Source organism: Agelaius tricolor, unplaced genomic scaffold, assembly GCF_023055355.1.
Source record: "Agelaius tricolor isolate 1412-34295 unplaced genomic scaffold, bAgeTri1.0.p SCAF_22, whole genome shotgun sequence".
NCBI lineage: Eukaryota > Metazoa > Chordata > Aves > Passeriformes > Icteridae > Agelaius > Agelaius tricolor.
In genome coordinates this window covers 1,240,218-1,251,407 of record NW_027269282.1, presented here as the reverse complement: position 1 = coordinate 1,251,407, position 11,190 = coordinate 1,240,218, and the positions used below count along the sequence as shown (strand labels likewise).

Here is an 11,190-nt window from a genome sequence, read left to right as displayed (position 1 = left end):
TCCCGGGCTGCCCTGCCCTGCTCTGCCTTCCCTTCCCTCACCTCCTCCTTCTTCCGTCTAAAAATGGGAGAGAGCAGCCGGGCCGCCGCACCGGGGCTGCCTTCCTCCCCCTCTCCTCCTCCTCCTCCCTCCCCGCGCTCCGCCCGCAGCCTCTCGCCGCCGCTCGGGAAAGGGACCCCGCGGCCCGGCGGGGACATCACCGGGGTGAGCTCCCTGCGGGCCGGGAGGGCTGCCCGTCCCTGCTTCCCGCCTCCCCACGGTGTCCCTGTCCCCCTATAGCCCCTGGCCTGACACCCCTCGGCCTGACATCCCCCTCCCTTTTTTCCCGGCTTGGGATTCCTGATGGGATTAGGGGGGATTTGCTGTGCGTGAGCCGGGAGCTGCTGGGTGCTACGAATCCGGCTACCGTGCGGGAGGGGCGGGTGTGCTGCTGGGGAGCGGGGCTGCTCCTGGGGACACAGGCTCGTCTCATGTCCGCGCCCTGCGGGGACTTCCATCGTTCCGGACATTCACTGCAGCACCCCGGGCTGTCCCTGCAGCTGGGGTGCTCTGAATGCTCCCGAGCACCCCGATCCCGGGCTGGGCTGGGTCAGAGCTGCAGGGGGGCTGTTCCCCCGCACCACCGGCTCCCCGCAGTGAGGAGCCCCAGCAGGAGCGGGAGGCAAAGGTGTTGGAGGGGATGAGGGTTCAGGAGATGGGTCCACGTGGTGTTTTGGGGTGCCCTGGGACCTTCCACGGGAACATTTCGGTGGTGTTGGGCCACTCAGAGCAACCCCACTCAGCTGCTCCACTGAGGTAGGGGGATGGGTGTCCCTCCTTTTTCCATCTGCTGCCCATCCCAGCTAGGCAGGGGTGCCCAGATTACCCAGGCTGGGTCACCACCACGGTAAAAAACCTCACACCACAGCCACAAGACCAGCCACCAGGAAGATGGATCAGCTGGGCTGGATGCTGGGCACTGTCATGAAGCAGTGCTCAACACAGGATTCCATTGCACTGGAGATTTTGCTCTGGGCCAGGGTCATCCCTGCTGGAAAAGGGGCAGTCCATGACACTTTGGCTTCTAGCTCTGCTGGCCAGGACTGTGCTGATCCTTCCTCCTCTTTCCCAGCATCTCACCTTCCCCCTGCTGTCTGTCACCCTTCTGGTATCCTTTGGCTCCTCCATGCTCTATGGCTACAACCTTGCTGTGGTGAACTCACCGGCAGAGGTAAGGGATGGGCAGCCTCTCTGGGAGCAGGGAAAACAGCCCTGCATCCCTCCCTTGGAGGGGGGAGGGATAGCTGTCCAGCAGCCCCACATCAAAACACTGGCACTTTCCTTGAGCAGTCACCCAGAGATGAATGGCATAGGAAGGACATCAGAGTCCATGTTCATGTACTCCAAACTGGTCCCCCCAGGAAAGCAGGGCCTGGAAAGCTGGCCACAACCTCCCTGCTCCAGCCTGAGCACTCTCTTTGGTATCTCTAAGTCATCCTTAGGCCTCTCAGGTGCTGAGAATTGCTGAGCAACCAGACTAGCACATCCCAGTCATACCCAAACATGTTCTGCCCTGCATCTGCTTTAATGCTGTTAAACCCATGATATTGTCCCTAGGTCCTCTCTTCCCTTGCCTTCCCCTTTCTGCCAGCACACCTGGTGCCCGTGTGTGTCTCTGCCCTACAGCACATAAAGGCTTTCTACAACACCACGTGGTTCCAGCGCTACGGGCATGGGCTGGGCCCTGCCCCCCTGACCCTGCTCTACGCCCTGACTGTCTCCATCTTTGCCCTGGGCGGGCTGGGGGGCTCCCTGCTGGTGGGGGTGCTGGTGCAGCGCTATGGCAGGTAAGGGTGTCCCACCAGGGGCCACGGTGGTCCAGAGGTGGGGTGGGACTGGAGGAGCCGCCTGCTGCTTGTGCCTGCCAGGAATGGGGCTCTGAGCCGCAGCGCTCTCCTCGTCCTCCTGGCCGGCGGCTTCATGGGCTTCAGCCGGGAGCTGGGATCCCCCGAGATGGTGATCATCGGCCGCTCCATCACAGGGATCCACTCAGGTGGGTGCACAGCCCCTTCCTCATGGCTCAGTCCCCTACAGCCATTCCTAGGGGGATGGAGAAGGCTTTGTATCCCCACGGGCTCTGTGGAGGGGTTCTCTGGTACAGCCAGGCCACCTCCAATGCCCCAGGGTCCCCACTGTGGATGATGCTGGACATGGGAGGAGATGGACCTAGGGTCTGGCTTCTCCTTTCTGCCTCTGCCATCCCAGTCCCTCCTGTGCCCCCCAGGTATCTGTATCAGTGTGGTGCCCCTCTACCTGGGAGAAATCGCTCCCAAGAACCTGCGGGGATTCCTGGGCCTCATGCCCAGCATCTTCATCTGCCTGGGGGTTTTCTCTGCCCAGGTCCTGAGCCTGCCAGAACTGCTGGGCAAGGTGAGCACAGTACCCCAGCCCACGCGTGCTGGACACTGCTCTGCTCTCTCCATGACACATTCCATTTCAACTCCTCCCAGGACAGGTTCTGGCCCCTTTTCCTGTCAGTGGTGGTTGTTCCTGCCTCCCTCCAGCTCCTGCTGCTGCACTGCTTCCCTGAGAGCCCTCGGTACCTGCTGATAGAGAGAAACGACGTCTGTGGTGCCACCAAAGGTGAGAGGATATCCTTGGACAGACTGGCTCTGGAAAGTGCTGGTCCATTCTTGGATGTCCATACCTGAAAGCCCAACGCAATCCTGATGGTTCAGCCCTTCTATCGCACCTGGTTGTGCCACAGCATTTCCATGGTGCCCAGCACTGCGGTGTGAGGCTTTTCCCCATTTCCTATGGATGCTGAGCCCCATACGGGGCTACTGGGGAGGTTGGGCCAGGGTAGAGCCAAGCCCTTACCTGGTGCCATACCTGTGAGCATCCACCCTGTGCTGGGTGTCCATGGCCCGCTCTGCCCACAGCCCTGCAGCGGTTCCTGGGGAGCCCCGAGGTCCAGGATGTGATCGAGGAGATGCAGGAGGAGCAGCGGTCGCTCTCCTCCATGGAGATGGCGTCGGTGTGGCAGCTGCTGCGGGAGCGCTCGCTGCGCTGGCAGACGCTCTCTGTGGCGGTGCTGAACGCCGGCATGCAGCTCTCGGGCATCGACGCCGTAAGCCCCACACGCCCCTTGCCCCGGCACACGGCTCTGCAGGCTCTCAGCTGAGGCCTGGCAGGGCATTTCCCTGAGTGGCTCCATCCCCCTGCTCATGCTGTGTCCCCTCCTGGCAGATCTGGTTTTACACCAACACCATCTTCGAGAACGCCGGGATCCCCGTGTCCCAGATCCCCTACACCACCATGGGCACCGGCGCCATCGAGGTCGTTGCCGGGCTGATCGGGGTGAGGGACAGACAGACGGACGCAGCCCCTCTGTGCCAGAGCCCGCTTGCCAGCTCCCAGCACCATCAAACAAGGGGACAGAGTGGACCCCCAAAATATCATCTATGCCACAGCACAGCCTCTTTTCTGGGGAGAAAGGATTTGGCATGGAAATGGGGATGGGAGATGGGATGAGACAGGCTCCATCTAGGAGTGGTGAGATAATTGTAGGGTAGCAGGGAGGTTGGGTAGAGATGGCAGGCAAGGAAAAGGTTGGAGATGATGGAGGGGACTAGAAGTTCCTTCTGGCTCTCGCTTTCATTGTCCCTCTCTTAGCAGAGTCACATGTCCCCCTTTCCCCCCGCCCCCAGCCAAGCACTGGCCTGGCCCCAGGCAAGCAGCCCCCCCACCCCAGCCAGCCCTCATTTAGCTGGAGAGTTAGCACTGGGCCAGGCAGATTTATGGCCCTTGTCCCATCTGCAAGTGTCACCCAGGGCCAGCCCAAGCCACCTGGCACTAAATCCACTCCCTGACAATTACAGAGATGGATGGGGGTGGCTGCTCCCAGAAAAGAGGGAATGAGTGGGGGGCTGCTCCCCTCTCCCATAGCCCAATCCAGAGCAGAGTGGGGTCCCCTGCCTCTCTGAAGGGTACCCCCTACTCCCCTCCCCTTTCTGTGGGGGTGTCCCAGCCCCCCAGAAGTTGCCTAGCATAGAGCCAGATTGCTTGGGAGCAGCCCCACAAATGGCCCCTGATGGACATGCTGAGATTGGTTATAAAATTACAGGCATTTGTTCTGCTGTCAATACCCTGCCTGCTCTCACCGCCGCCGCGCTGCCTGCCCACACCCTGCTGTGCCCACTGCCCCACAAACACCCCATTCCCCAGCACCTCTGCCTGGCACTGATGCCAATGTGGCTTGTGGGTCGCCCCAGCCCTGCACCGTAACCCCTGCTCCGTGGGACCCATCTCCTGCCCCATGCATGCTCACCCCTGGCACTTTCCATGCCCCAGCCCCAACCCTGGAACTCTGAGCTGGGGTTGCCCCCAATCCCCAGATGCCACCAGGAGCATCCTCCCACCCACAGCTGGATCTGGGGTTCAGAGATGGTCCCATGCAGCCTGGAGCTGCCCAGAACCCTGTCAGTCTCTGCTCTCTCTTGGCAGTGCTTCACCATCGAGAGGGTGGGCCGGCGGCCCCTCATCATCATTGGCTTCTGTGCCATGGGTGTCTGCTCAGCTGGCATCACCATCTCCCTGCTGCTGCAGGTAGGGCCTGGCCACTGCCACCCCCTGGGCCATCATCTGGGGCTCAGTGAGGGAGGGATGGCTAGAATCCTGGGGGAAGGAGCGTGCATGGAAATGAAAGGTGAGCTGGCTCTTCCAAGTCATATTTTCCGTTCAAAGTTAAAGAGAAGGTAAATTTAGCACCAAGAGCAACAACAAAAAAAGAAAATACAAATCCATAGGAGAAAAATCCTGCTGCTTCTGGTAGCTTTTTTTCAGGAATACTTGATCCCAGGGAGGCAGATGTGAAATGCCAGGGCAGGTGAAGGGTCCTTCTCCTGCTGTCTGCTTCCAGAGGATGCTCCTGTGGCTCTGGTGATTCTGCACCATCACGAGCTGCTGAGCTTGGCTGAGGCTGACCCTCACCAGCCTTACCCCAAACCACCCATTGCTTGTCTGCATCTCACCAATGTGTCCTGTGTGGTTGCTGTCCCCAAGAGCCACCACCAGGCCGAGGGCAGGCCTGAAGCCATGTCCCAGGGACACTGAGTGTGGAGCTCAGGGCCAGCCCCAGCAGTGTCCCCAGCCCGGTGTCCCAGGGATGCTGGGTCAGGGCCAGCCCCAGCAGTGTCCCCAGCCCGGTGTCCCAGGGATGCTGGGTCAGGGCCAGCCCCAGCAGTGTCCCCAGCCCGGTGTCCCCTCGCAGGCTGCCCTGCCCTGGATGCGCTACGTCAGCGTCGCCTGCGTGGTCGGCATCATCGCTGGCTTCTGCATGGGACCAGGTGGGTCTGGGGTGCAGCACTGGGGAGCACTGGGGTGGGAATGGGGCTCCAGGAGAGCAGCAGTGGGGTTTTCAGGCAGGTGACAGGAGCTGGGCCTTGGCCCTGTCCCCGTGGTCCAGCCCTGCTTTATGATGCTGTCTCTCCAAGTGAAAGCCCACCACAAACCCCTCCAGCCCCACACATCCCCAGGGCACACTCTACCTCCTCCTGCTGGGCCACGCTCCAGGAGGAAGCAGAGTGAAGCCCTGGCAGCCTTCCCCAGACCTCTGTGGACGTGTCACAGCTCCTATCACAGTGCAGCTGGTGAGAATCATCCTGCCCCTAATGGACAGGCTCCAACAGCCAGAAGTGAAACCTGGACTGGTTTACCCAGTTGATGTATTAGCAGAGCTCCTAACAGATCTATAATTCATCCTCAGCCCAGACTTTATTCACTGTAATTACATCTTTAATTAGGATTTTAATGGCTCATTGTTCACAAACAATGATGAATAGGAGTTTTAAAACAAAAATATATATATCTCTGTTCTGGGCGAGCTGTGAGTAAGAGTCCGTCAGGGGCCCCACTCCTCCCTCACTTCTTACACTTGATTTTTGGTTCATCTTTTCCCTGCATTTTATAAAGAGGTCCAGCCAGCCCTGTTTCAGGCAGCTGGGACCCCAGGCATGTCACCATATCAAAAACAATCCCTTGCCAGATTCCTGTGTGTTTTGGAAGGTACTCTGGACCTCGGATCTTGCCCCCCAGCACAGGGACAGTCCTGGGACCCAGGACTTCTGGCTCAGTGACACTTGGCTGGAGAGGCTAAGTCCTTCTAGAAGAAATAGCCACAACCTGGGTCCAGTTTTCAGACCACTTACAATTTGGCTTGGGAAACCACTTCCATGCATTCTGGGTTTTTTCACTCTGCATGGGAAAAGCAGGTTGGAAAATGGCATTTCTGTGTCCTGAGGGAGATTGTGATGTTCAGAAAAGTGGTTGCTTCTTCCCTCCCTGAATCAGCCACAGTGGCAACAGAAGCTGGATGATAGAAGGAAGTTTTCTAAACTCTTTTGATCAAGGGAGTCTGGAAAGGGCATTATGGAGGGTGCCAGGAAGATGGTTCTCTATGCCTATGATCTCCATGAGATTTAATATATCAGCATTTAGAAACATTTTTGGAAAATGAGGATCCACATGAAATGTTCCACCTTTAATTTGACTCAGTCTGAAACTTTCCAGTCATGCAACCTGGGGAACTGGCCTGAGCACCCAACAGTGTGCCAGTGTGAATGTCAGGGGACATCACACCACCCCCCACCAGACATATCCCAAGGGTATGGACCAAGGGTAGGACACTGCTCCACCACTCCCTGTCTCCTCCAGCTCTCCCAGCACCACCAGTTTGAACCCTGAGCCTTGCTGGGCTCCAGCCCTTTGGCCACAGGACTGAGGTGGGCAGAACCTGTTGACCCCAGGGGTACCTGAGTCACCCTGTCCTCCATACCCTCGATGTGTCCCCTCCCTCTGCAGCTGGTGTTCCCTTCCTGATGACAGCTGAGCTCTTCACGCAGTCCCACCGCCCGGCTGCCTACATTGTGGGGGGCTCTCTCAACTGGCTCTGCAACTTCACCGTCGGCTTCATCTTCCCCTTCCTGCAGGTACCAGTCCAGAGGGGCTCTGGGGGATGGAGGGAACGGACACAGCCCTGCTGTTCTCCCAGGATGGGGTGCCAAGGCAGGGATGCCTGTGCTCTTGGCTCAGCTCAGTGCTGGACAGAGCCAGCGCAGGGCTGGGTGTCTCTGCCTCGTGCAATGCCCAGTGCCTGGCAGTGTCTCTGCCTCATCCTGCTCTTGTCCCCAGATGTCAGCTGGTGCCTTTTGCTACCTGGTTTTCTGTGGTGTCTGCCTGCTGGTGGCCCTGTATGTCTACCTTGTCATCCCTGAGACCAAGAACAAGACCTTCATGGAGATCAGCCACATCTTCGCCACGCGCCGCTCCGTGCTGTCCGTGCCAGCCCAGCTCATTGGCATGATGAAGCTCGATGGCTACGGGGCTTTGGAGAACAGCTCCCTGGAGGGCTCAGGCTCCAGCCTGCCCTGATCTCAGTGGGCTGATGGGGATGGGGAGGAGGCTCAGGGCTGGGGAAGGGTGTGGGGGCCAATTTGTTCCAACCTGGTCATCTCTGGGTCTCCCAGGACATCTCTCCATGGCACGGTCTGGGCCCAGGATGAGCCCCATTGATGCACCAAGGTTGCACTGACTGCTGGGCATGATCCCCATGCTGGAAGAGATGCTCCCACAGAGACAAGGGGACCTCCTGAACCAGGGGGTTCTCATTGCTCCTGGGTGTGGGGCCTTGGCAAGGGCTTCTGGCATGAGCTGTTTAATAAAGAGCATTGCCACCAGAGTCATTATTTGGCAAGTTTAGCCTGGAATGGCAGCAAGCAGGAAGGTGCTGGAATGGGCAGGTGCTTCTCTGGCACCAGGGAAGAGCAGAATGGGAAGAGGAGCTTGTCCTCCTCCCCTCTGTGACTGGCTGGAAAGGTCAAAGTGACCCCACATTTTCTAGGAAGGGTGGTCAGGATGGTTCCCAGGCTCTTGCATCTCACCCCAAGTCGGTCATGCAAAGCTGGAGGCTGTTGCAGAAGGGACATGGAGCAGCTCTGAGCTGGGGGGGACTGTCCAGCCACTGTGCCCCTCCAGAGGCTGCTGGAAGCCCTTGGTGCCTGGCCTCGTGTGCTGGCCCCACAGAGTGCTCCCATGGGGACTCTGCGCACTCCCAAACTCCCTGGAGGACAAAGGATCCAGGATAAACCCTCATCCCCTTACTGCACCCTGTGAATTGCTGACCCCAAGTGCTCTCCAAGCACAACCTCTCCCATGTCTCTGCCCTGAATCCTGGGGGCTGTTTTTGGAGGGAGAGGCTGTCCTGTGTCCCAGGACCCCCCACAGCAGCTCCCACAAATACCATGGTAAACCATGGGGTTCCTAGACCTGCCAGGAGCTGTCATTTGCAGGAAAGCAACACCATTTTGTTCCGGTGAGAGATAAGCTCAGGTGGGGGGGAAGGGCTGTGTGGCCAAAAAACTCTCATGACAGCACAAACATCATTTTGTTGCAAATAATTTAGCCCTTTTTATTTTTTTTCCCCCAGTTTCCCTCCCCATGGCAGGTCCACAGCTTGGTGTTTGGCGTTTGTGGTCACTTAGTGAGGAGCCCACCCTTCCTGCATCCCTTGGCAAAGCCTCAGGGCGCTGCTGGGTGTGTGTGGGTGCTGGACCCGTGGGGACAGGGACAGGGCCACACTGGGTCCCCAGTGCCTGCTCCCATCCTGAGCCAGCAGCCGGGGGCTCTGAGCATGCTGGGCTGTTCAGGACAGCAGTGAGAGCAGGGTCAGGCTCTGCAGCCCCGGCGCTCCCCGCCTGCCTCCCCCGCTCCCGGCAGCAGAACAGAGCGGTAAATATGTGCAGCATTACATATGTATAATGGAGTGTAAATAACCCCAAAAAGTGCATTGTAAATAGACTCCAAGTTTATCCTTTATTAATGAGGCACTGAGTGCCCTGCTGTTTTAGAGCAGCGAGACTTTGATAATATCAAAACCTAAATTACACTTGTGTCTCTCATTCCCAGCAAACGACAGCATCATTTCAGGCCTCTTTGCCACTTGTATTTATTTATTCTGGTATTTATCTATCTCTCCCACCCAGCATGTGGGGCAGCTTGGAGGATGCCCCCTGCCCTCCATGTGAGGGCAATGGCCCCCCTGGGACCAGCCCCCCATTCCTGGCATCCTGGCATAGCCAAGGAGTGGGAATGTTGCCTTATGGCCAAGGACTGCTCTAAGTGGCCAGTGAGATGGGGTAGACCTGGGAAATGTGGGGTCAGGACCCATTTCTGTCAGGGTTTTGGATGCCACCAGAGCCAGAAGTGCCCTCTCTCCAAGGACTGGGGGTCACTGGAAAAATTCTATGGTGCTTTCTGGAAGTATTTGTTCCTGGGGACTTGTTTGAGGGTACCATGTCAAGGACGTCCTCTTTTCCATCAGGGCCTGGGGGTGAGGAACCCCCATGCTCATGGAACACTGGCAACTCATCCGTTTTTTCTGAGGCTACTGGGGCAAGGGGTTTTTTCTTTTTTGGTTGTAGTTCAAACTGCCCCATGCCACTGACCTTTTACTCTTACAAAAGAGGGATTTGGGCTTCCTCTCTGCGTATCTTGCCAGGCAGGCATTCCCAGCTGCTCCACTGCAGGCTTCTCAGGAAGGATATGGCTGGGTGAGCTCTGAGCTGCTTTTCCTTGTCCAAAGCTGCTTCCCCACGTTGAAATCCAGCTCCCTGGATTGAGGCCTCCAAAAGCACTGGTTCTGTCTGGTGAGCATAAGGCTGTATTCTCTAGTAGTGTCCAAGTAGACCTTGAAAAACTGGAGAAGGTGCCAAGAAGAGTCTGAGAAATTACTTGGACAGCTGGAAATGCTGCTGATCCTCTTAAGGTTTGCAGAAACAAAGATGAAGGTGGCTCTCTCCAAATGCACAAGTGCCTTCTCCTGGTGTGCCCAGTGCCAAAGGCTGGGTGGGTTCAAGGCTGAGGTATTCACATGGAGGCTGGGGCTCAGCCCTGGACAATGGAATGGGAGAGAAGACCCTGGTTCAAACTCTCCAGATGCTTTGAATGGTCCTCAAGGAAATGGTCATGGCCCATCACTGGAAATGTGCAGATCCTCCATGAAGCTCTCTAGGCTTGAGCTCACCTGGCTCAAGGTGAATGGTCACATCCCAACTGGAAAGTTGATTGAGGCTTGCTGGAGACACCCTGGTGTCCCTGTGCAATCTCTGGGGATTAGTGAGGCCACAAGTGACCACAGAGCAGGCCAGACAAGCCATGGAGCTCTCACACTGCCAGTGCCCTCAGTCCCTATGGCTCCAGCAGAGGTGGGCTCCAGGAGGAGGGATCCTGGGGATCCGCCAAGCCTTTGAGGCTGATCCCTTCTCACACTGGTTTCACCAGGTGTTCTAACAGCAATCTATCCCTGTCACCAGCACGGGGATGTCTTCACTCCCCACAAATCTCACCTGACTGCAGAGCTCCACCAGGGACCAGTTTTGACTGAGGGAGGTTCCTGTGTGCTCCACCTCCTCTCATATTCCATGTGGGAAAAGCAGTGCTGGGGCAGCACCCTGTTGCCCCAGAGAGTTTGGTGTGGAATTTGTCCCTGCCTCTTGTCTCATTAAGGCTGTCCATGCTCCCAACTTAGCAGCCATGGGAGAAGGGTGCTGGACACAGGGAGCATTGCCTGGGGTCAGCTGGGTTTGGAAATAGACCCCGTGTTTGCAGCCTCTGCCCTGGGTGTATTTGAGGGGTTCAGGGACTGATTCAGGGACTTGGAGATGGATGAGAGGCTTCACCTGACCCTGCAATCCATGCCTGCAATCATGCCTGGGAAGTCAGCCATGTCCTGGGCTGCATCACAGGAGGTCTGACCCACAGGTCAAGGGGTTCTGTCCCTCTAGTACACTCCAGTGATTCCAGGCTGGAGTACTGTGTCCACCTCTGGGGTCTCAGCACAGGAAGGACATGGGCCTGCTGGAACAAGTCCAGAGGAGGCCATGAAGATGCTCAGAGTGCTGGAGCACCTCTCCTATGAAGACAGGCTGAGATGGCTGAGGTTGTTTAGCCAGAAGCAGAGAAGGCTCTGGGGAGGTTTCACTGCAAGAGGCTGCAAAAGGCCTGCAAGAAATTGGGAAGGGACTTGGTAGAACTGCATGTAGTGATAGGATAAGGGAGAATTGTTTAAACTGACAAAAAGCAGGTTTAGATCAGATATTAGTGAGAAATTCTCGAGTGTGAGAGTGGTGAGGCACTGGAACAGGTTGCCCAGAG

At 57.4% G+C, this 11,190-nt stretch overlaps 1 protein-coding gene across 1 annotated transcript; it reads left to right on the top strand.

Moving 5' to 3' along the window:
- On the top strand, window positions 1-7,410 carry LOC139599105 (solute carrier family 2, facilitated glucose transporter member 5-like). Its single transcript, XM_071446112.1, has 12 exons — window positions 1-204; window positions 1,112-1,210; window positions 1,666-1,826; window positions 1,908-2,032; window positions 2,264-2,409; window positions 2,490-2,622; window positions 2,922-3,109; window positions 3,229-3,339; window positions 4,486-4,587; window positions 5,252-5,327; window positions 6,841-6,968; window positions 7,171-7,410. Exons 1-12 carry the CDS (start codon window positions 64-66, stop codon window positions 7,408-7,410), a joined length of 1,650 nt encoding a protein of 549 aa, XP_071302213.1. The 5' UTR covers window positions 1-63.
- The last annotated feature ends 3,780 nt before the right edge of the window (window positions 7,411-11,190 follow it).